Genomic DNA, 19,948 nt, shown 5'->3' with positions numbered 1-19,948 from the left:
CAACACAGTGTTATGCAAGAAGATATAGGCCTACACATATTAATGTGCCTCTTTAAATCTCTGTTAGACCATGGCCTCTCATTTTGCTTGCATTCATAGTTTATGAATGATGCTTGAAAGGGATATCTCAAACTGAGTTGGTCTCCAGAGAGAGGACTCTCAGTTTGTCCACCCAGCTGCCTGCAGTGAGAGAGAGAACAAACCAGCACAGACTACGGTCAGAAGGCATCTGCCCTGCCAGCCTCAGTAGCTGCCTGGACACCAGCCATACTGCTCTCCGTCTGCTGGGACAATGCACTTTGGTGATAGCAGGATAAAGGCATTAAGAACTACTCTTTCCCTATATACTAGTCACATGTTCTGAACATGTGAAACTAGTGTTGGAATCAAAATGGACACACATACAAGACACATATTAAGAAGTATATAACTTTACTTAGTCTCTGAAAATGGCCCATAATTCTTCAAGCAAAGAATCCCTTGTTCTAGTTAGCAGAATGTAATTGTTAAACAATTCAGCCCTTTTGATGATTAAAGTGACAACAGAAATTACGCGCTGTTGATGACTGGGGTGAAACTCCAGTTGTAATCTTACAAAAAAAAATGATCTGGCCCCATATCTTACTATTGTTAAATTTGCTTGCTGCACTCAGGCATATGTGGTGAATCAAAGCAGGGCATGTGACTTTTAGAGGCCTCCCACTCTCCTCCTATTGTTCTGCCATGACAAAGGACAGGCAAGCCACTGCTGATTTGGTCAGGCATTATTACCTCTGAGGATGCTGGAACCAGCCTGTGACAAAGCAACAGGCCAGCAACAGCTGCTGCTTTATCAAAAAGAAAACAACTTTGTTTGTCATTGAGGAGCTCATGGATGATTGCTGGAAAATTCACTCTGAGTTGTACATATGAAAGACTGAAAAATGGAGATGGGATTATAGTATTGTTTGCATTTTTTATTATTCAGTGGTTTTGGCTCCTGAATAGCTTAGACTGACATCAATAAACAAAATTGTTCTTAAATAAGCTTCATTTGCGGTTGTCAAATTACCAGACCATTCAATTGTCAAATGAGTGAGAGACAATGAGCTGCTCGGACACTTTGCCATGATATACAATTTACGAAAACATATTGTCAAAAACACCTTCTTCCTTATCATGTGCATTATCCATGTTGTTGATGACCAAGATATTCTTTAATAGAAGAGATGAGACAGAATGAGACACACCCAACTTAAACATTTGCTTAGCTGACAAATGTATTATGCGCAATATTTATATAGACTGTATATTCTACATTTTAAACCAATATTTAAAATTAGCAATATTATATGTTCACTGCTCTAGCCTATTGTTGTTCTCTATGGAAATTGACATTCATTAGGCAAACACCTAATTCTTAAGTGAGTATGTGTGTAGGCAAGGACACCCTAAAACCCCTTCACAACACAGTATCACTAGTTGTGAAAGCACAGATATAATCACCCACCCCCCATCTTCACTCCCTTCCTCTGGCTTTCCCTAAACCACAGCTCCCAAAGGCTTCCAAAACACATCAGTTCTGACAGCAGACCTTCCACCCCCTATCTCCCTTTGGTCCTAATGCATATGCATGCACACACACACACACACACACACACACACACACACACACACACACACACACACACACACACACACACACACACACACACACACACACACACACACACACACACACACACAAATTAATGCACAAACACAAATTAGATGAATTCATGGAAGCTTGATTTGGAAACACCAGCTTTACACTGATTTAAATACAACTTTCATGTGAGTTTCAATGTTAAAGTTGTGAAATACACAACACTACAAAGGCTATAACAAAAATTTTACATTTTGTGGATGTGCATAAATCTGGATGACACAGTTAGAACTAATACATCGTTCTTGGTGTTGAAAAACAATGTCCTCACAATTACAGACTACTGGTGTTTGTAATTAAGACATTTCTTAGCTCCAATATCTTCAATAATGTTAGGCTGTTAGGTTGCTGTTAGGTTTGGCTTTCTATTTAACCATATTGAAGAGATGATTTGGGAGGATGAATTGGTATGACCACAAGAGGGCAGCTCCAGTTTATATACAGCCCCAGCCAATGAAGCGTCTACAGTAATGGTTTGAGAATGAATTGCAGAGTAAATGTAAACATTTACAAAAATACATTAGGAAATATAGACCTATGCAATTATCATTAAAACTAAATTAGCCCATCGTTATACAGTTTAATGTTCACCAGAGTAATCACTTAATCAATTGGCAATAGCCTTTAACATTATAAGGTATAAGATTATAAGAAACACCTGTGATATAGGCAAATATCTCTAATAGTTCCATCAGTAGAGCGTGTGGAATGGAGATGGATGGTATGGCTGATGAACATAAAGCCTGAAATGTAAATTCATTCACTTCATTCAAACGACACTAAATGTAATTCACATTTTTTGTAAAGTTTTGGAGGATTGATAGAAATCATTCTCAGTTATATACTCCTCAATTTTAATCATTATCTAAAAAGTGCCTGGACTTCTCAACTAAAACATTTTTTCTGTGGAGGATTCAATCATGTATGCATTAAAGAATATTTTATGGAGGTTCAATGTGTCCTGACCTCTTGAATTTCAAGGGCTGTCCCTCATGGCCCCTTGCAGGCAAAATTCTTTTTTTTTTTCATTCATTACACAGTAAGTGAAATATTTCAAGGCTTTCTTTTGTTTTAATTCGGATTATCCTGATGATTACAGTTTACAGCTCATGGAAATCTTGTTAGAATCAATCATTTATTATACAGAAACGTGGAGCTGAGCAGAGCTCTATTCAGGTAATTAAGAATTAAATTAAAACATCAGCAATGGTTTCCGGAGCCTTTAATCTCTTATATTAGGCAATGAATCTTTCCACTATATTTGACATTTTTTGGACAGTTTAGATAATCTTTAGATCTTTTTTTGGCAATCTCTGCATGCTATCCCGCATCAGACAGGCTGCATTTAGCTATTCTAATGATGTAGATTATGTTAGCAGGGAGCATCAGGACACACAAAATGCTTCCAACATAAGTCCCTTTCCCACATGAGCGAGACATCCGGATGTCAAACGGATATCAAACGGGTGGCTGTATGTGGGAACGCAAAACTCGGGTATTTTCTTACCCGGAACTCACCCTACTAGCCCCCTAGTACTACTTCTAGATGTTACCCGGGTGCGCTTAGGTGGGAACGCAGCCGGCACAATTCTGGGTAGAGATGGGGGGCGTACAGATGACGTATAGAAATGCGCCCTTGCAGCCTGCTTGCAGCCAGCTTGCAGCGCGAGGCAGAAAATACAAATTGCCATGGTAACGATAAACATTGCCCTACGAGTATGAACACAGACGAGAACACCGGAGTGCCCTACGAGTATGAACACAGTGACATTTTGTTGTGTACCTACAATAAAAATTTAAACTGCAATCACGTTGTTGTGTTTGTTGCGGGACAGGCAGGATTATCCTTGCAAACGTGAGTAGCTTGAAGTGTTGTCGATTAGCTTGCAACTAGCTGTTTATTACAGTAGATAGCAATTAACAGCTAATAACGTCGCTGTTATTTAGCATTGTTGCTTTTTGTAGGAGTTGGGAAGGAGCCTCAGACCTCTGTGTGCTGTTTATATTTTCCAGGTGTGTCATTATTTTCTATTAATTTGTTATGTTGGATGTTTATACCAGAGAGGGTTGAAGTAGAGCTTTGTTTAGCCTACTGTGGTCCTGGCGTTAGCTATTTTTTCCTCTATGCTAGCTCCCGCTGACTAGCGAGCTAACTACTTCTGTTGTTTCATGATGTTTTGGATCTGATGTAAGTTTGCATCATCCAGGCAACACAGCACAACAACGCATTTATTTAGCGTCATCTCCCTCCCCCTGCAAGTGCTGACATTGCCCCACCCCTCGCGGCTCCTACTCGGGTCTAGTGTGAACACAATTACCCGTATCTCACTCGGACATAAAGCTCATGTGGGAAACGTCCGTGTCTGCCTATACCCGGGTAAATATGTCCGGGTAACTTCTAGAAGGTATGTGGGAAAGGGACTATACATTCTAGTTTGTGAAATGTGTCAACACATTCAGATGTCCACTCCATCAGATTCTCTCCCCTTTACAAGTTAAACTTAAAATGGCATTACTGTTAGGCATGATGGAGTCGTCAACTCTATAAGATTACATAATATCTTCTTTATTTGTGAGGACATTGTTTATGTGTTTTATTGTTGATTCTGTCAAAAGCGATGGTTGGAAAGGTGGTTGCAAACTGATCTCTTCGGATTCCATGTAAAATATATGCAAAGTAATTCATCATTGCATACATTTTTGAATTGCCTCATGTTTTGTCCCAAGAATGTCTCAAGAATGACTACCATAATAGACTATTTTTTTTTTTTAATTGAATCCTATTCATTTCCGACAATCAAGTTTCATACAGAGGTACAATAACAGTGTGAGAGACACAAGACACTGGTTTATTTAGTGATGTGGTGGTCAAGTACAACATCAGTATTTTACAGGCTTTAACAGATATCAGCATTTTTGGTGTCATGAAGATCTGCACATCATGCGACATCCAAATGCCTATAGTCCTAAAATGGGCAAATCATCAGAAATATAAACAAAAAGAAAAACATTTCACCATGATGCAAGGGTGTAGGTTTGTATATGAACCATAGGGACATGTCCATACCAATATCATGGGATGACAAAATGGTACCAATATTTTAGCGAACTCGTGTGTTATTTTTGTTGTAAAGTCATATTTATTCCGACATGTCCTCATAAAGTGTATATCTCCAGGGAAACCAGTTTAGACATGCTGTTATTTGATTGGCTGAAACCGAAAGGGATTTATCTGACCCTATACCAAAGCTATGATGGCATGTGTTTTCAAAATGTGTGAGCTGCTTGAAGGTTTTTAAGGCTTTGCAAATGTAATGGCAAAAGTCCCACAAAACATCAACTAAATCATAAAGTGCTCCAGTGTTTTCAAGTGGCTGTAATGTCCTCATTAAGGGAGTTTGTGTGCTAATAACATGCGCTGAGGAATGGCGTTGGTAAGATTGTATTTTCAGGTGCTTATGTCCGATGTAATGTACGTCAAAGAACATGTTTAGTTCTTGTCATTAAAATTTTAATGCACATTGTGTGTCAGTCTTACATCATCATGTTAATTATTTATAACCATGTTAAACAGTGAAGCATGTACAAGATAACTTAAAAGTGTAAGTATTTTTTAAAGTATCTCCACGTCATATTATAAAAGAGAAACATTCGAACAAAAACAACATACTTTCTGCAAATCTCTCAAACCTAAAACAATCATTAAAACTCATCACTCAACTTGGGTCCCTACAATTTCACTTTACAGTAAATGGCCTTTTTCAAAAAGATGATTTCATGATTTGTGAAAAGATGAAAAAAAAACCTTCTGCCACTTTCACTTAAATTCCACTCTCTGGATATGAACCAACCATAAACCCAACACCTTCATTCCTAAGATGGTATCAGATCAAAATGTAAATAATAAATATATATCTGTATGAATGCAAAAGTTCTCATTAAGGCACACAAACGGGCAGATGGAGGTTCATTTGCCCTTCTCAGCTGTAGAAGGTGCAGCAGCTTCCGTTTGCACTCCTGCATCAGAATGTCGCTTCTGCCCCTAGCATTGCAAAAGAGGGGGATGGTGGGGTAGGGGGGGTGGTGGGTGGAGGATGGGGGAAACTATTCAGATCGAAATGTTCCGTCAACAAAAAGAGTGATAGAAATTGAGAACTTGTGAAAGAGATTGAAATTGAGATTGACTTTTTGCTAGCAAATAAGGTGCAAGGGAAATTTGAGAACTATAGAAAGGCACCCTTCACCACATTTGAGGTAGAAACCCAAAAGGCCGCTCCACAAGAATAAGCCAATAACCTTTATTTGTCAGTGTACCTGTAGAACTGATATGTGAATGTACTGCCTTTAGTTTGGTACCAGGTTCTTGAAGAACAGCTGAATGGAGTTCCTCTTTTCTCTGCGGGGCACAGTTGGGGATGGACTTTCGGCACTCTCCACAGACTTGTCCAGTGGTGGGGCAGGTGGGGCTGGTGGGGCAGTGGGTGGGGCAGTTCGCACCTCCTCTTTGACCTTTGCAGCCTGGGGGGGCTCGGGGCTGACAGCCACAGCAGGAGAGTCCTTTGTGGGCTCTGCAGCCTGCAGTTCAAGGGAATGATATCAGAACTTTACTTTGAAATGACTACACTGCACCCTTACAACAACACTTATAGGGTACAGTCAAGTATAATTTTACTATAGTGTGTTCTGAAGGAATGAATACTGTTGTGTCTCCAAGGTTACTTATAGCAACTTAGAAACAATTTGCCACTCTCTGATACTTCAATTATAAGGCAACTTATGGCATCATCTTCAAATTAACTGCAATGGTAAATGGTTATGTGAAGGGTCTTACGAGTAATTCAAAACAAACATGAAAGACAACTTTTCACAGCATGACATGGCTGACTATATCGCTAAATGTTAGCAGGTTAGCAAGCAGTGCCAAGCCGGTTGTTAAGTTGTGATGCAATGCAATTGTAATGTGACAATGCGATTCTTTTTCCGGGTCTAACTGGTCCCATCATTATTTTTCATAAACAGCCTAAAATATATATATATATTTTCGTTATTCAGTCATTTGACTACTCACTTGCTCCCTCAACCTAATCAAATTCTATTATGATCTAGTTGCACAGCTAGCCTACACTAGCAATTTATTTCACTGAAACTATTTCACCCTCACTAAAACAGAAGTGATGGTGACAATGTTTACAGGTTGTGAAAACTGGTTGGCTGTGCTACTAGGCCTAAATGTTTCTGGACGAAAGAGCTGTCGAGTCTGTGATTTTAATTTAGTCCACTTTTGTCCATTTCAGCTAATTGCTCCTCATGGTACTCTAGTTCTGTATTTACTGTATATAGTGCTGAGTCTGTAAATGGGAAATAAATATGCTGGCTCAGAATTCTCAAATACAGAGGACTCTGCTTTTAAAGAAAAGACACAGAGATGGAACAGTGTAATGGAAGCCAGGCTCATTCAACAGTTCTGAAATAATGAAATTCAAAAGTAAAGGCATTCAATAATTCAGTGGTGATTGAAGTATTCAGCAAAGTATGATGTGTAGAAGTTTTGTCAATGAGACAGAAACAGTTAGTGTTAAAGACCTCAATGTATTTTAGTCATTAACTGAGCGATATGAAGAGCTGTTGGCAAAAGCTGGTTAATAAAAAAAAACCTAGACTATTAATTTAGTTTGATTAGACTAATTCATATTCTGGTCATTTACCGGTCCCGCTGACTTAGCAACCCCACGGATTCCACTAGTTGAGGCCACCGCCTGGATCTTAGAGGTCACTTGGTCTAGCAATACCTCAAATTCACACAACTTTGTTACTATACGAATAACACATTAAGGAATATTAACCCAACTTTCAACTGTTTAAAGAATAATTCTTCTGTCGGCCAAGCCCTTACTTTAGGTTTGAAGAAGGCAAAAGGTGAGGGCTTCTTCTCAGCCTTCTTCTCCTCCTCTTTGACTGCTGGGGCTGGTTCTGGTTTAGCACAGGCCTCTAGAGTGGCAGCCTTGGAAGCATCAGTCTTCAGAGTAAAGGAAACAAAGAAGTCAGAGCCACCATGAGACATGTGCACCTTGTCATAAAAAAAAGGGCTCATGTAGTATGGGTGAACCACCTAGAGAGAACATGCAAAATGATAGCAGCCCCTTTATGTAAAGAAACCCTCAAGTGTTCCAAGAACAAGGACAAGTGCAAAGAACAGGGAACCTCTCTTCCGATTCATGAGGGTGAATCAAAACATGTTAAGAAAATAATAATCATTTTCACCCAGTCTTTTCACATTCCCCTCTAAGGATTTCCTTAAGCAGTTAATTCAGGACAAATTGATTGGCAATAATAAAAAAAAAAATGTAAACAGCTCCTCCACCAAAAGTACCGAGATAAGGAAATGATTGTTCTGATGTTCAGACCTGCATGCATGCAATGCAGAAAGGAGAGATGTAATGAGAGTTTAGACATAGCAACATAATGGTTTTGAGTTACCTCTACCTCTACCTCTACCTCTACCTCCACAGGAACTGGTGCCTCCTCAACTGCCTGTAAGCAAGCAGAACCAGATCAATGCATTTCAGCACAAACTGCTGCAGTTCAGGGAAAGAGGAAGTCTGTTGCAAGAATCAGAATGAAAATAAAAGAAGTTGAACAAGAAGTGGAAAGCCTAAAAGAAGTATTAAATTGAGTTTGAAAACCACCCTTATCTATATGTGTCAAACTATATTTTGTTTAAAGAATGTAACAGCAGCAAATTCTCTGGTCCTCTGTATTGAAAATCCAATCAGAGGCCTTGTACCTAGATAAGCAATGGGTTACAGTTCATTTGGAAACAGAAAAGATGCTGAATACAAAAAGTAGGTTGATGTGGACATTGGACCTTTCAAAGAGATAAAACAAAAGTCCATTTTGGAGGGATAAAACGTGTCAATGCAAGTGCAACATGTCTATCAAATAGAATACACAAAGCTACCCACGAACACAGACACAATCAAAGTGATGACTTTGATGTAGATATTATGATTAGAAGAATGCTTTGGTGCATGGTATTGGGTGAAAATGATTCAATTTTGGCTCATGAAATGACTGATAGCACATAATGACAGCTATCTATGTTATATTAATGTTGATATTACGCAAGTTTAAGTGGAATGACATGACTGAAGCAAATAAACCATCCGCATATGAAAACTGTGATGTGTTCATGAATATGCAAAATCCCATGAGTATTTAATTAGAAATCATGACTACTGACTAGTACCGAGTGAGTTTGGTTAATTTAATAATCTATTGCTTATATTTACCACTGTAGCTGGTTTGGCAGAGGCACTGGTTCCCCTGGGCACTTTCTTAGAGAGCCTCAAGCCTAGTAATACCTCAAATTCACATCACTTTGTTATGGTCTCACATATTTCACTTTATAGTGTGTACTGTAAGTGATTATGCATTATATAATTTAATGTATAATATTCAGTTGAAATATCTAGTAGAATATTCTGAAAGATAATACACAAAACAATCAAAATAGCTTAAATTGCATGAACACCCTTTACATTGTGCAATCTGTAGCGTTCCCTTGGAAGATATGTGAACAATTATGGTACAACAACTATGCTCAAAGGTAGGCCTACCTTTGGACGGAAGAATTTACTGAAGGCACTTTCTTTGGTTGATTTGGGTTTGGCGCCTGCCTCTGTTTCCTTGGGTGCATCCTGTAACTCCTCTTTCTTAGCTGTTGGCTCACTCTTGCCCTCCATCTTCAGTGGCTCTGGTGGGGGAGGTGGGGCCATCTTTCCTTTTGCCTCCGCTTCCTGTACCTAGGTAAAATTAGAACAAAAGACATTTCAAATATGAGTTAGGAAAATGCCATTGATCAAACAATTCACGCGAAAGACATACGCCTACCACATGAAGGCTTTAGCTGCAATGCTTTCGTCACAATCAGTTGTAAAGAATTGATACTGTTAATGATATTGATTGTCACAAGCTCACACTCACATTTGCTGGAACTGTTGTTGCTGCAGTTTCTGTCTGTGACTGTGGGACAAAAAGAAGTAGGCCTAATACAACATTTTACAGAGATGCGTACTGAATCTCCCAGCATTAACGTTCATTCTATTAAAGGTATTCATGGTTTTCTGAGCAACCCAAAGGAAAGATCTCAAGTAAAGATGGTAATCAGCTCAGTATTTTAGATATTTTAAGGGATGGTCAAACTGCTGAACTTAGGCTACCTGATGTCAGGACTCTATGTCAATGCGGACCTTTATCTTTTCTTTTCACATTTTTTTTGGTCCAGCACCTGCACTATTAGATGTGCGCACAATCTCTCGCTTTAGGACTCTAAGTCAGCCATTAGCAATAAACAGTCCCCTTTTATTGCTTATATGGTTCCCTCTCAGGAGAATAAAAAATCATCATAAATCATTATAGTTCAATATGAGAGCATGTAGGGAATGTGTAGACATCTGTTTTACAAAGTTGAAATCAGCTAATACGGTAGGCTACCTATTTGCATATCAAACACAAGGGGAACCATGATGTTGATCATGCAAATGAGCATTACACCAATTGCATGTTAAGGTAAGACTTTGTTTTTACTATGATTTGAGGAGACAATTATCTTGCATAGGCATACAAGTATACAAATAAACTTTTCAAACTCATAGTTAAAATGTAAAAGGGAACAGCGCAAAGGGATAGATATTTATAAACGGATGATGACTGACTGAGATGAATAAGGCACACCTGCTCATTAAGTCTATTTGTGTTAAGACTTTATCACCATGCATTGTATCTCTCAAGCAAAAGCAACAATATTATTGCACATAACACGATTAAAAACTCAAAAACAATCTTGTCTTTCATATATGCTATTACCTGATCTTTCGAAACATCAGAACTTGCTGCTGCTTCTTTGGGAGTTTTGGTTGGAGTCACCTGTGAATGGAATAAAGACCGCAGAGACAGTTTTGATTGCTTGCGCACAAATGTCAATGTTGGGTGAGAGAGAACATATTTTTCTTGAAAAAATTCCATATATGAAATCCAAAACGTAATGCTTAATCTTTAAAATATCTTCAAAATGTTGTTTATTTATGATATGATACAACTTTTTGATGAGGATAAATGCTTGCTTTGCCATGGTATGCATTCCTGATGGAGGCTAGCTTTAAGCACAAGCAGACAAAGGCCCTCATGTAGAGCCAAGATACAGCGCACTCCCTGTTGAGTCAGTCATTGTACTCTGGAGATGGCGTAGGCCTGCCCGGCTCTATCTGGGCACATCTCAACTTCCAGATGCATAGGGCTCCCTTGTGAGCTCACTTTATTTCAGAAACAAAAGGCTGCCACATCCTGCCATGTTCAGAGGCTTGATTTAGCCTGGTGTGAGGCCTGTTTTTAACTCCATAAGGACATCTGATTTTAGCGTGTTGATCATTTGGAGTAAACAAACATGCTCATTAACCACACAATGGGGTGATGATCACTGACAAGATCATAACGCAGTGACATCACACATAGACTACTGACCTATTCAGTGTTTTCTGTTCAGCTGCAGCCAATAGAAATAATAATTAGCTGCCAGATTCAACAAGAATTCATTGTATCATGTTAACCATCCCAGCAGTAAGCAAAGAGACTACGTACTATAAAGGTCTGACATGCCATTAGAGAAGGAATCAGTAAGCTAAAAATGACATCAGAGCATCTCCAAGGCTTTAAATTGTAATGTAATTGATTGTGTTACATTGATAAATAACTGGTCTTCAAAATGTTTCAAACAGAAATCTGTGTCATTAAATATATGATTTCAAAATCCAAAAGACCTCAATTCATTTCAGCTTAACTTAAGTTGTATGTCAAAATCAAGATTCAACAACATTTAAAAAAAAAAATGTACTCACAAGTGTTTTAAAAAAGTTCATAACTGGGTTTTCCTCCGATTGGTTCTGTTCAGTGACAGTTGGACTAGAGTGGAGAGATTCTCTCTCTGACAGTTCGAGCTCTGTACTGTCCTTTATGTCCACAGGCTCCTATAGGCGAAGCCAGAGAATTGTCAGCTTGGATAAAGCATTAAAGCCCCACAGCCAATGTGCAATTCCTGTTAATCGCAGCATTGAGACACAAACACAATTCCAGCCATGCCTCAGCCTACTCGGGGCACTGGCAACAATAATCCTTTTATTAATGCCTGTTCCCCACCCTCACTCATTGATATTCAGCAATGTTCATGGCTTACAGACTATGTGTGTCACACTGCAGTAAGCTTATGCACATTTTATTACATGAAATGTTTTACAAACAAAAAATAGCATATAATGTTTTTTTCCCCCATTATTTATTTATTTGTTATTGAAATAGAAACTAACGCATAACAATTTTTAATGGATGGACATGAAGATACACATCATTTTTTTGAGAAAACATTTTAAAGGAAATAGACATGCATGGTGGGAAAAGAATAATTAGTAAATCAATTTGAATAATGTAGTTAGACAAAGTTTATTCCAAAGAATTTTACAAAAGAATTAAGTCGTTCGCAGAGTGTTTAACAAACAACTGAGGACATTTGAAATTACAAAACAGAAAAGCAGTGCATAGATTGTCCAGATTTCATACATTGATAACAATAATCTATGTCTCAGTGGGCAGACTTACGACACTGTCATTCAGTCAGACTGGAATTTGACCTTCTTCATCCCATTTTTTGAGACTCATCATTCTGAGATCTTACTCGTATCATTCCCACATTTTGCCACACCATTTGTGCATAGGCAAAAATCAATCATTAACTGGACAGGACTTTGTCTGGCTGAGATTTTCAAATTGATTGACTGAATACTAAACATTGATAAGTCCTCTAAAATACTGGTGCAAGCTGTTTGCAGTTTGATAAGTAACTGTGTAGATTCTTCAGCTGAGAGGCAAGGATGACTTGTACTTTCTTCTGTGGTGTCTTTGATCATCGGGACTCTCCCATCCTCAGGAGATTCCTCGACAGCTGAAGATCTATGATTCACAACGGCATTTTCTTCTGGCACATCCAGCTGAACTTTCATAACCTCAGTCAATTCATGCTGGCTGTCTTCCATCTTACCCATGGATATCTGCAACATTGCCGATGAAGTGTCTTTCTTATTGTTTAGAGCTTCTGATGGTGTGGCACTGCCATCCTTTGTGTCAGTGTCTCCTTCATTTTCAGCAATCACATCTAGAGATGAGCTAACATCAACAGACAAGTTTGTACAAGACTCTTCACAAACAGACAATACTTCCTGGGCAAGGACATTAGATGTGAGATCTTGTTTGCATGGTTCTTCAACATCCTCCTCAAGTGCTAACTGGGTTATTCCCAGTTCTGTGAATTCTGAAGCATTTCCAGAGGTCTGCAGGATTTCTGATTGTGAGTTCACCAGCGGCTGAATTTCAGCATGTTCCTGAGTTCCTTCAACTGCAGCCGAATCCTCTGAGATTAGCACGTCTAGAGTGACTTCATTTGGTGGGACATCTAAACAACCTGGATAAGTGGAATCCTCACATTCTACATTATCTGCTTGTGCTTCCGTTTCTTCTGTTGCATGTGATCCTTCTAAATCAGGTGACTCTGAGTCCTGAAGATCCTCTGAATTACCCATGACCTCCTCTGTTATCTCTTTGATAGCTGTTGTGTGGCCATCTTCAGTCGCCACAGGTTTCTCGGAGGGCTTGTCATCAATCTTGTTTTCAATTAATTCTTCTTGCGCAGAGCTTTCCGAAGTATATGGAACAACAGTATCTTCAGAGCAATGAATCTCAGAATCAGTTTGGACCTCTTCCTGAGGAGTGACATCTACTGCTTCTTGTGGCATGTCCTGCTTGACAGTGACTGGTTGAGACTCAGATGGCACATCAGTCTGTCCAACATCACTTGAATCCTCAGCATGAATCTCTTCTTCTGATATCCCCTCTGCCAAGTTTGGACTGTCAGCTTCAGTAACTTCTGATCCATCAGCTGTGACATCTACTGCTTCTTGTGGCATGTCCTGCTTGACAGTGACTGGTTGAGACTCAGATGGCACATCAGTCTGTCCAACATCACTTGAATCCTCAGCATGAATCTCTTCTTCTGATATCCCCTCTGCCAAGTTTGGACTGTCAGCTTCAGTAACTTCTGATCCATCAGCTGTGACATCTACTGCTTCTTGTGGCATGTCCTGCTTGACAGTGACTGGTTGAGACTCAGATGGCACATCAGCCTGTCCAACATCACTTGAATCCTCAGCATGAAGCTCTTCTTCTGATATTCCCTCTGCTAAGTTTGGACAGTCAGCTTCAGGAGCAATGGACTTCATTTCTGCATCCCCCTCACCATTCAGGTAATTATTTTCATCCATAGGTGCCCCCTCACCAACCTCAGAAAAGTCTGATATTGCCTCAGCCATTGGAATGACCTCAAAATCAACAGAGCCATCTTCAGCTTCAATTTCTGTGAAATCTTCATTGGTGCCCTGCTCAAATGATGCTGTTTCAATGGTTTCCCCTTCAGTATTTCCAGTTGGAATTGAGAGATGTTCTTCTGGATCTTGGGTGTCTTCAGTTTGCAGAGCTTCAAAATCTGCTGAAGATGCAGACCTATCGAATTCCACAGGTGTCACAAAAGTCTCTGTTTGAGTAACAGGAATAATCAGCTCCCCTGTGACAATATTGTCATCAATTAATTCTTCATCTTGCTCTTCTTGAGCTGAAGTATCTTTAGTACCTTCTTGAGCCAGAGTACCTTCAGATGGATGAATCTCAGGGTCTGTTTTGGCTTCTGCCAGAGGAGCTAAATCTACTTCTTCTGTAGTGCCTTCAAGCTGAGCCTCATGCTGCACCTCAGTTAGGCCAACACCACCATTCTCAGCACAAAGATGTGGTATTCCATCTGGTAAATTGCTGTCTCCAGCTTCACTCACTGTAGACTCATCTTCAAGAGCAATTTCGGAATGATTTAATTCTTGTTCTTGTGCTTCCTGAACTGAAGCATCTTCAGCATGTCGAATCCCTAAATCACTTTTGGCCTCATCTTCAGCTGTGACATCTATTGCTTCTGGTAGTATCTCTGGCTCTGCATTGCCTTCAGGTTGAATCTCAGATTGCACCTCTGTCTGTCCAACATCACTCGGATCCTCAGCATGGAGCTCTTCCTCTGGAATAACCTGCAATTCATCTGTCACAGTCACAGGGCTTGAAACAAGAGTTTCTTGCAGTGAAGTCTCTGTAGCAGCTGTCTCCGACCCTGTTAAAGGCTGAATTGGTTTGCCAAGCTCAAGCTCTGTGGTAGGATCCACAATAGATGGTTCTTCAACGACAGTATACAATGGCTTCAAAAAAGGCTCAGGACAATTTTCAGGCTGAGTGAGAACTTCAGTGGCGTCAACTGCAGCATCCATCTCATTTCCACTCTCAGAATTCCTTGGCGCATCAAGCTTGAAATCTGCTTCATCTTTCACTGAATCATTTTGATATGGACCAGCTTCCGAAATATTTGATTGTTGTCCAGATTCTGCTTCTGCTAGTGGGATGACCTCAAAGTCGGAAATGCTACATGCACATTCGTTGATGACGTCAGTGGGAAGAACCTCAGGTGACAGAATTTCAATTACTTCAAAGTTTCCCGTTTTTGATGAGTTTTCCTCGGCAGCCTACAATTAAAGCAATAAATTCCAGACATATCTTTAAAACGCATCAAATTCATTCCACATTAGCCTATACAGGCTGAAGATCCAGAAATGTCAACATTGCTATACATCTTCTGACCTTTAAAAACAGCAAATTCAAGTTGAGAGGAGGCTACTGGACCTTCAGCATAATGTACTTCATTGCATAATACTGGATTAACACTGAAAACAATCAAGCATTTGAAAGGGATGTTCCACCATTTGGAGAATTGCAGTCATTTTCCACCTCCCCTTTAGTTAAATAATTGTTTTTTACCTTTCTCCAGTTCATCCAGCCTAGCATGGATTATTGAATCAAGATTTCTGGTAATTTTCCTACTTAAAACTTTTCTCCTCTCAAGTTACAGTTAAGTGTACGAAGATCAATGGAATCAACGGATCAATGGATCAATGGAAAATGAAATATGATGATTTTCTAGGATGATTTGACATGGAACTATACTCTCATTCCAGCGTAATAATCAAGGAACACCATGGGCACAGCAGCACAATGATATCACGCAGCACCTGACAATAGTCCTGGTAGGCTAACTTCCAGCAACAAGGTTGAGCTGCAGTAGACGTGACTGGATTATTACGCCTGAATGAGAGTATAGTTCCTTGTCAAATCAGCCTAATAAATTGCCACGTTTCATTTTCCGTTGGTCTTATTACACTAGAAAAAGTACCGTAAATCTTAGTCACTTTTAAATGTGATGCTAGCAAGTGAGATGCTAATGGTCTAATCCGATTCAATGATCTATGCTAGGCTGGAGCTAAAAGTGGTATCGCCAGACTCAGAGAATGGCTGGATGAACTGGAGAAAGGTAAAAATCAATTGTTTAACTCAAGGGGAGGTGGAAAATGAGTGTAATTCTCCAAATGGTGGAATATACCTTTAAGGATATTAAGACAGTCTGTAAAACTAACACTTTACTTAACTAGTGACCTCACCTTACTACCTTCTGAATATAATAAATACTGAAAATTATACACCAGATTCTTTTATAGTATTTCAGGAGTAAAACACGTCTTTGGTTCATTTTAGTTACTCACAGATTGTAGGTTGTTGGTTACCTCCTCTGCATCAACTTGGTCAGCTGAGATAACTTGTTCTGAATGGGTTTCTACGTCAACCTCCACCTCCACCTCCACAGGCTTTGTGTCACTCTTTTTGTTGAAAAGCTTGTCAAAAAAGTTGGTCTTGTTTCCACCAGGTGACTTTGGTTCTTCAGTGACGCATACAGCATCATCGGTTTGTTCTGCTGCAGCTTTGTCAATGGATTGCTCCTTGGATTGTTCCTGAACTTCTCCATCAGTCTGGCTAGCACTTGTGGCCTCCACTACAGGAGAAGGATCTTCATTTGTTGTGACAGCCAAGGTAGGGGACTGAGAGGTCTGGTCAAGAGTTTCCTCAGTGGTGGTCACTACAAGAAAAAGCAAGCCTATTATGCAACGTGTAACAAGTGTACATAACAAATCCCACTTTTGCAAATCTATACTCAATAGTAAAATATTATCCTTCCCTTACAAAACATGAATATTATCCCTTTCCCATTATTTTGTAGAAGTTTAAGAGACATAGCATAGCTTAGATAACCAGTCAAAGGCAGAGGAACATGCTACTCTTACTTGTAGTGTTTAATTACACAGTTAGACACTAGTACCACTATCTGATACAATTGTATTGAACCAAGAGAAAATCCATTACACAATCAAGAAGTAGTTTTTTCCTCCTCTAAAGCACCTTGAGGTATTGTTCTTCCCATGATAGTTAATCATCAAAGATCAACATTTTTTGTACACACAGTCTTCTACAGTACACAACAGTCATTCACCACAGATCACACATCCAGGGAATGTATGCACAGGAACAACTCAAACAGCAGCTCTTCGTCTACTCCCCTGTCTACGCCCCAAGTTTACACATTGTTCAACTAAATGGCTCTGTGCCATATTGAAAAAGATGACAAAACTGATCTACTGTAAGTGTATAGTTAAGGTCACAAGAAACAACAGAGATTCTAAGCAATTCCACCTTAGCTGACAGTCACATATCGGACTGCAAAAATAGTAAGAAATAGATGATTTTTGCACAACAAACCGTTACAATTGCGATACTATACAATGATAAAAGCACTTAATACAAAAGGAACTTTCAACAACATAAATACATACCTGTTTCAGTCGGGTCATTGGAGGATACATCGACAGCATGGCCATTAAGATCACCATTTTGAACCTTACCCTGCAACAGGCAAATTTGTTGAAACAGTGCCTAATCACACAAGTCTTAAGCTACAGGGCGTCAAAAGGATTAGGCTAACTCACTGCTGCAACTAAACAACCAGTCATCATGTGATTATTTGATGTTGATGAAGAGCAAACAGTGGAACCACCCAGCTTCCAAAACTTCAGGACATTACAACTATTTGTTTTTTTCATGTGTGTAAACTCTTCTAGAATCACAAATTTACAAACACAATTTGGTTCTCAAAGTATATTAAAAATAAATAATATAAATAATATTATAATATAAATAAATAATAATAAATAAATGTATACAAGTATATAATGTATAAGAACATAAAATCCTGGAAGCAACAATTACCTTTCGTCCTTTCTTTTTATGAGATGACACTTCATTGCCCATTTTGATTTTAGATTTCTGGTCTGGTTGAAGATCCTACAAGAAAACAATTATTACATTTGTGCTTAAGATTTAAACCATTGCAGATCAGAAATAATTTCAAATTCACATTCATGAACAAATTCCATTGCATTCATGCATTGTGCATTCTGTCACAACTTGTAAACACCATAATCATCAGTATGGAACTTGTTATAACTATTTGCACCATTATACCAGTATTGCTGACAAAGTGTCATTACAATTGTGGAGTGCAGCAATACATATAAAATGTTTTAAGTTTTTTCATTTAAGATTTTACCTCAACTTTCTTCGTCAGTTATCTGTCACACGAAGATCCAGCCCTGGAGTCCGTATGGTATTTTTTAAAGAGCAGCTAGATCCGTTTGTACTGTAAGTAATCCAAGTTGGGTGGCTGAGTGGAGCACAAGGATGTATGGGCAGTGTCGCAGGAGTGCCATTATATATACACAGCTCCTGCACTACCTGATTAGAGGGGGTGTGGTAGCATTTTAATCAGGTGCTATCACTGAGGTTGAACCAACAGTCTGTCTTAAAAGGGCTTTAATCTTTGGAGGCTAGTCACTGTTCTATTATTTGCGAACATTCTCTTATTCTCATCAAGTTGCCCCCACCCCCATTTGTGTCATCACACTGATATCACCTAGTGATTACATCTCTCTCCTTTCTCTCTGTCTGTCTTATTTTCCCTGTCCTGAGGAGGTGTTGTTGCTCATCTTGTGAATTAAGGAGACTTGCATCCAACCAGGGGCAATTCTAAGTCCCCCTGGTTATTTGAAAAACTGTTCCAAACACACATCTCAATCTCTGCTAGTGTTTGTCCTAGAAGTGACACCATTAGAAACCTTTAATCGGCTAGTTTCCAAATATATATGTTTAAAAGAGAATGTATCAATGGCACTTTGTAAAAACAATAAAAGAAAATCCTAGGATTTCAGTCCTCTCACCTGCAGCAGGGCCATTCAAAAAAAACATTCAACTTAATTTGCATTTGAAAGAGCCACTCACGAGTCATTAGTCTATTTTTTTTTCAATTTCTAGTTTGAGCTAGATATATTTTATAGTGTTTTTTTTTCTTTGACCTTTGACCTTTGAAAATCGTTTTTTAAATAGTTGTGTTTACACTGAATTATAATTATAATTACAATCTGTGAGTAACTAAATTATTATACTATAATTATAATTATGATAAAACAACGTAATTTCATTACATCCACTTTACTCTCATATAATTATTGTGGAGGACCTCTAGAATATAACCATATGAGCCACTTTTGCGTAGGTGTTTTTAGCTAGATGAAAAACTTGAGGTACAGCAGACTGCCTCAAAGTGCCTGAAAAGGCCCCAGACCTCCAAGTGTTAAACTTAGAATCCCGAGCTAGAACCTAAAATCCTGAAATAGTGGTCACCTGTGTTGTTCAGCCGGTTAATTTAAGATAAGCTAGTTATCTTGGTCATCCATGCTATACTGTAGCTTCCTTTTTCAGGACAGCCTGGGGCACAGCAATACTGGTGCATGTGCCCAGGTAAAAAGGGCCCTAATGATCATATTCCCCAGTAAAGCCTCTGAGTGACTTGATTGATTTATTTCTGGATTAAGACAAAAGACAAATCCAAAGGATGACATGCTGAAGTAAAATACTTATTTCCAGCATGGTCCTTGGACTGTCATCAGCAATTATAACGAGCATTGTAATAAGTTGGTTAGGTTGATGCACAAGAGATATGGATAACAGGCCTTAATGTCCAGCTCATAGGTGCTTTCTAATAATCGAGCAGTAAAAATGAGCTCTAATCATTGGCTTATTATGTGCATATTTTTATAGCTAGTTTATTTTATAATTTAAGTAGTTATCATTTCAACTCGTAAAGGGTAAAGTTGTGTAATAACATAGAGGGTGGCAGTTTGGTGAGCTAACTGTTTT

The 19,948-nt window shown here is 38.9% G+C and overlaps 1 protein-coding gene across 3 annotated transcripts; it reads right to left on the bottom strand.

Annotated features, from left to right (window-relative positions):
• Positions 1–4,512: 4,512 nt before the first annotated feature.
• Positions 4,513–18,427, bottom strand: bcas1 (brain enriched myelin associated protein 1). 3 transcript variants are annotated; one of them, XM_062541053.1, is made up of 13 exons: positions 18,303–18,427; positions 17,963–18,037; positions 17,530–17,599; positions 16,408–16,778; positions 11,578–11,706; positions 10,550–10,609; positions 9,668–9,706; positions 9,301–9,486; positions 8,162–8,215; positions 7,578–7,700; positions 7,390–7,473; positions 6,041–6,259; positions 4,513–5,726 (listed from the first exon to the last, which is right to left on the bottom strand). In XM_062541053.1, exons 2-13 carry the CDS (start codon positions 18,002–18,004, stop codon positions 5,652–5,654), a joined length of 1,452 nt encoding a protein of 483 aa, XP_062397037.1. In that variant the 5' UTR covers positions 18,005–18,037; positions 18,303–18,427; the 3' UTR covers positions 4,513–5,651. The 3 variants fall into 3 exon arrangements, with proteins under 3 accessions (XP_062397037.1, XP_062397039.1, XP_062397038.1); XM_062541055.1 differs by lacking the exon at positions 7,390–7,473; XM_062541054.1 differs by lacking the exon at positions 8,162–8,215.
• Positions 18,428–19,948: the final 1,521 nt, after the last annotated feature.

Source organism: Sardina pilchardus, chromosome 7 (assembly GCF_963854185.1).
Source record: "Sardina pilchardus chromosome 7, fSarPil1.1, whole genome shotgun sequence".
NCBI classification, from domain to species: domain Eukaryota; kingdom Metazoa; phylum Chordata; class Actinopteri; order Clupeiformes; family Clupeidae; genus Sardina; species Sardina pilchardus.
Note: the sequence above shows the minus strand (reverse complement) of the source record. Positions and strands in the feature narration are given on the sequence as shown.

Bases quoted from the DNA above. Each gene is read 5' to 3' on its own strand.
- bcas1 (XM_062541053.1), bottom strand. From the start codon at position 18,004: ATGGGCAATGAAGTGTCATCTCATAAAAAGAAAGGACGAAAG. The intron at 9,487-9,667 runs GTGAGTGTGAGC...AATTTTACCTAG, and splicing joins CAACAACAGTTCCAGCAAAT to GTACAGGAAGCGGAGGCAAA. The intron at 5,727-6,040 runs GTACCAAACTAA...TTGCAATGCTAG, and splicing joins AGCTGTTCTTCAAGAACCTG to GGGCAGAAGCGACATTCTGA.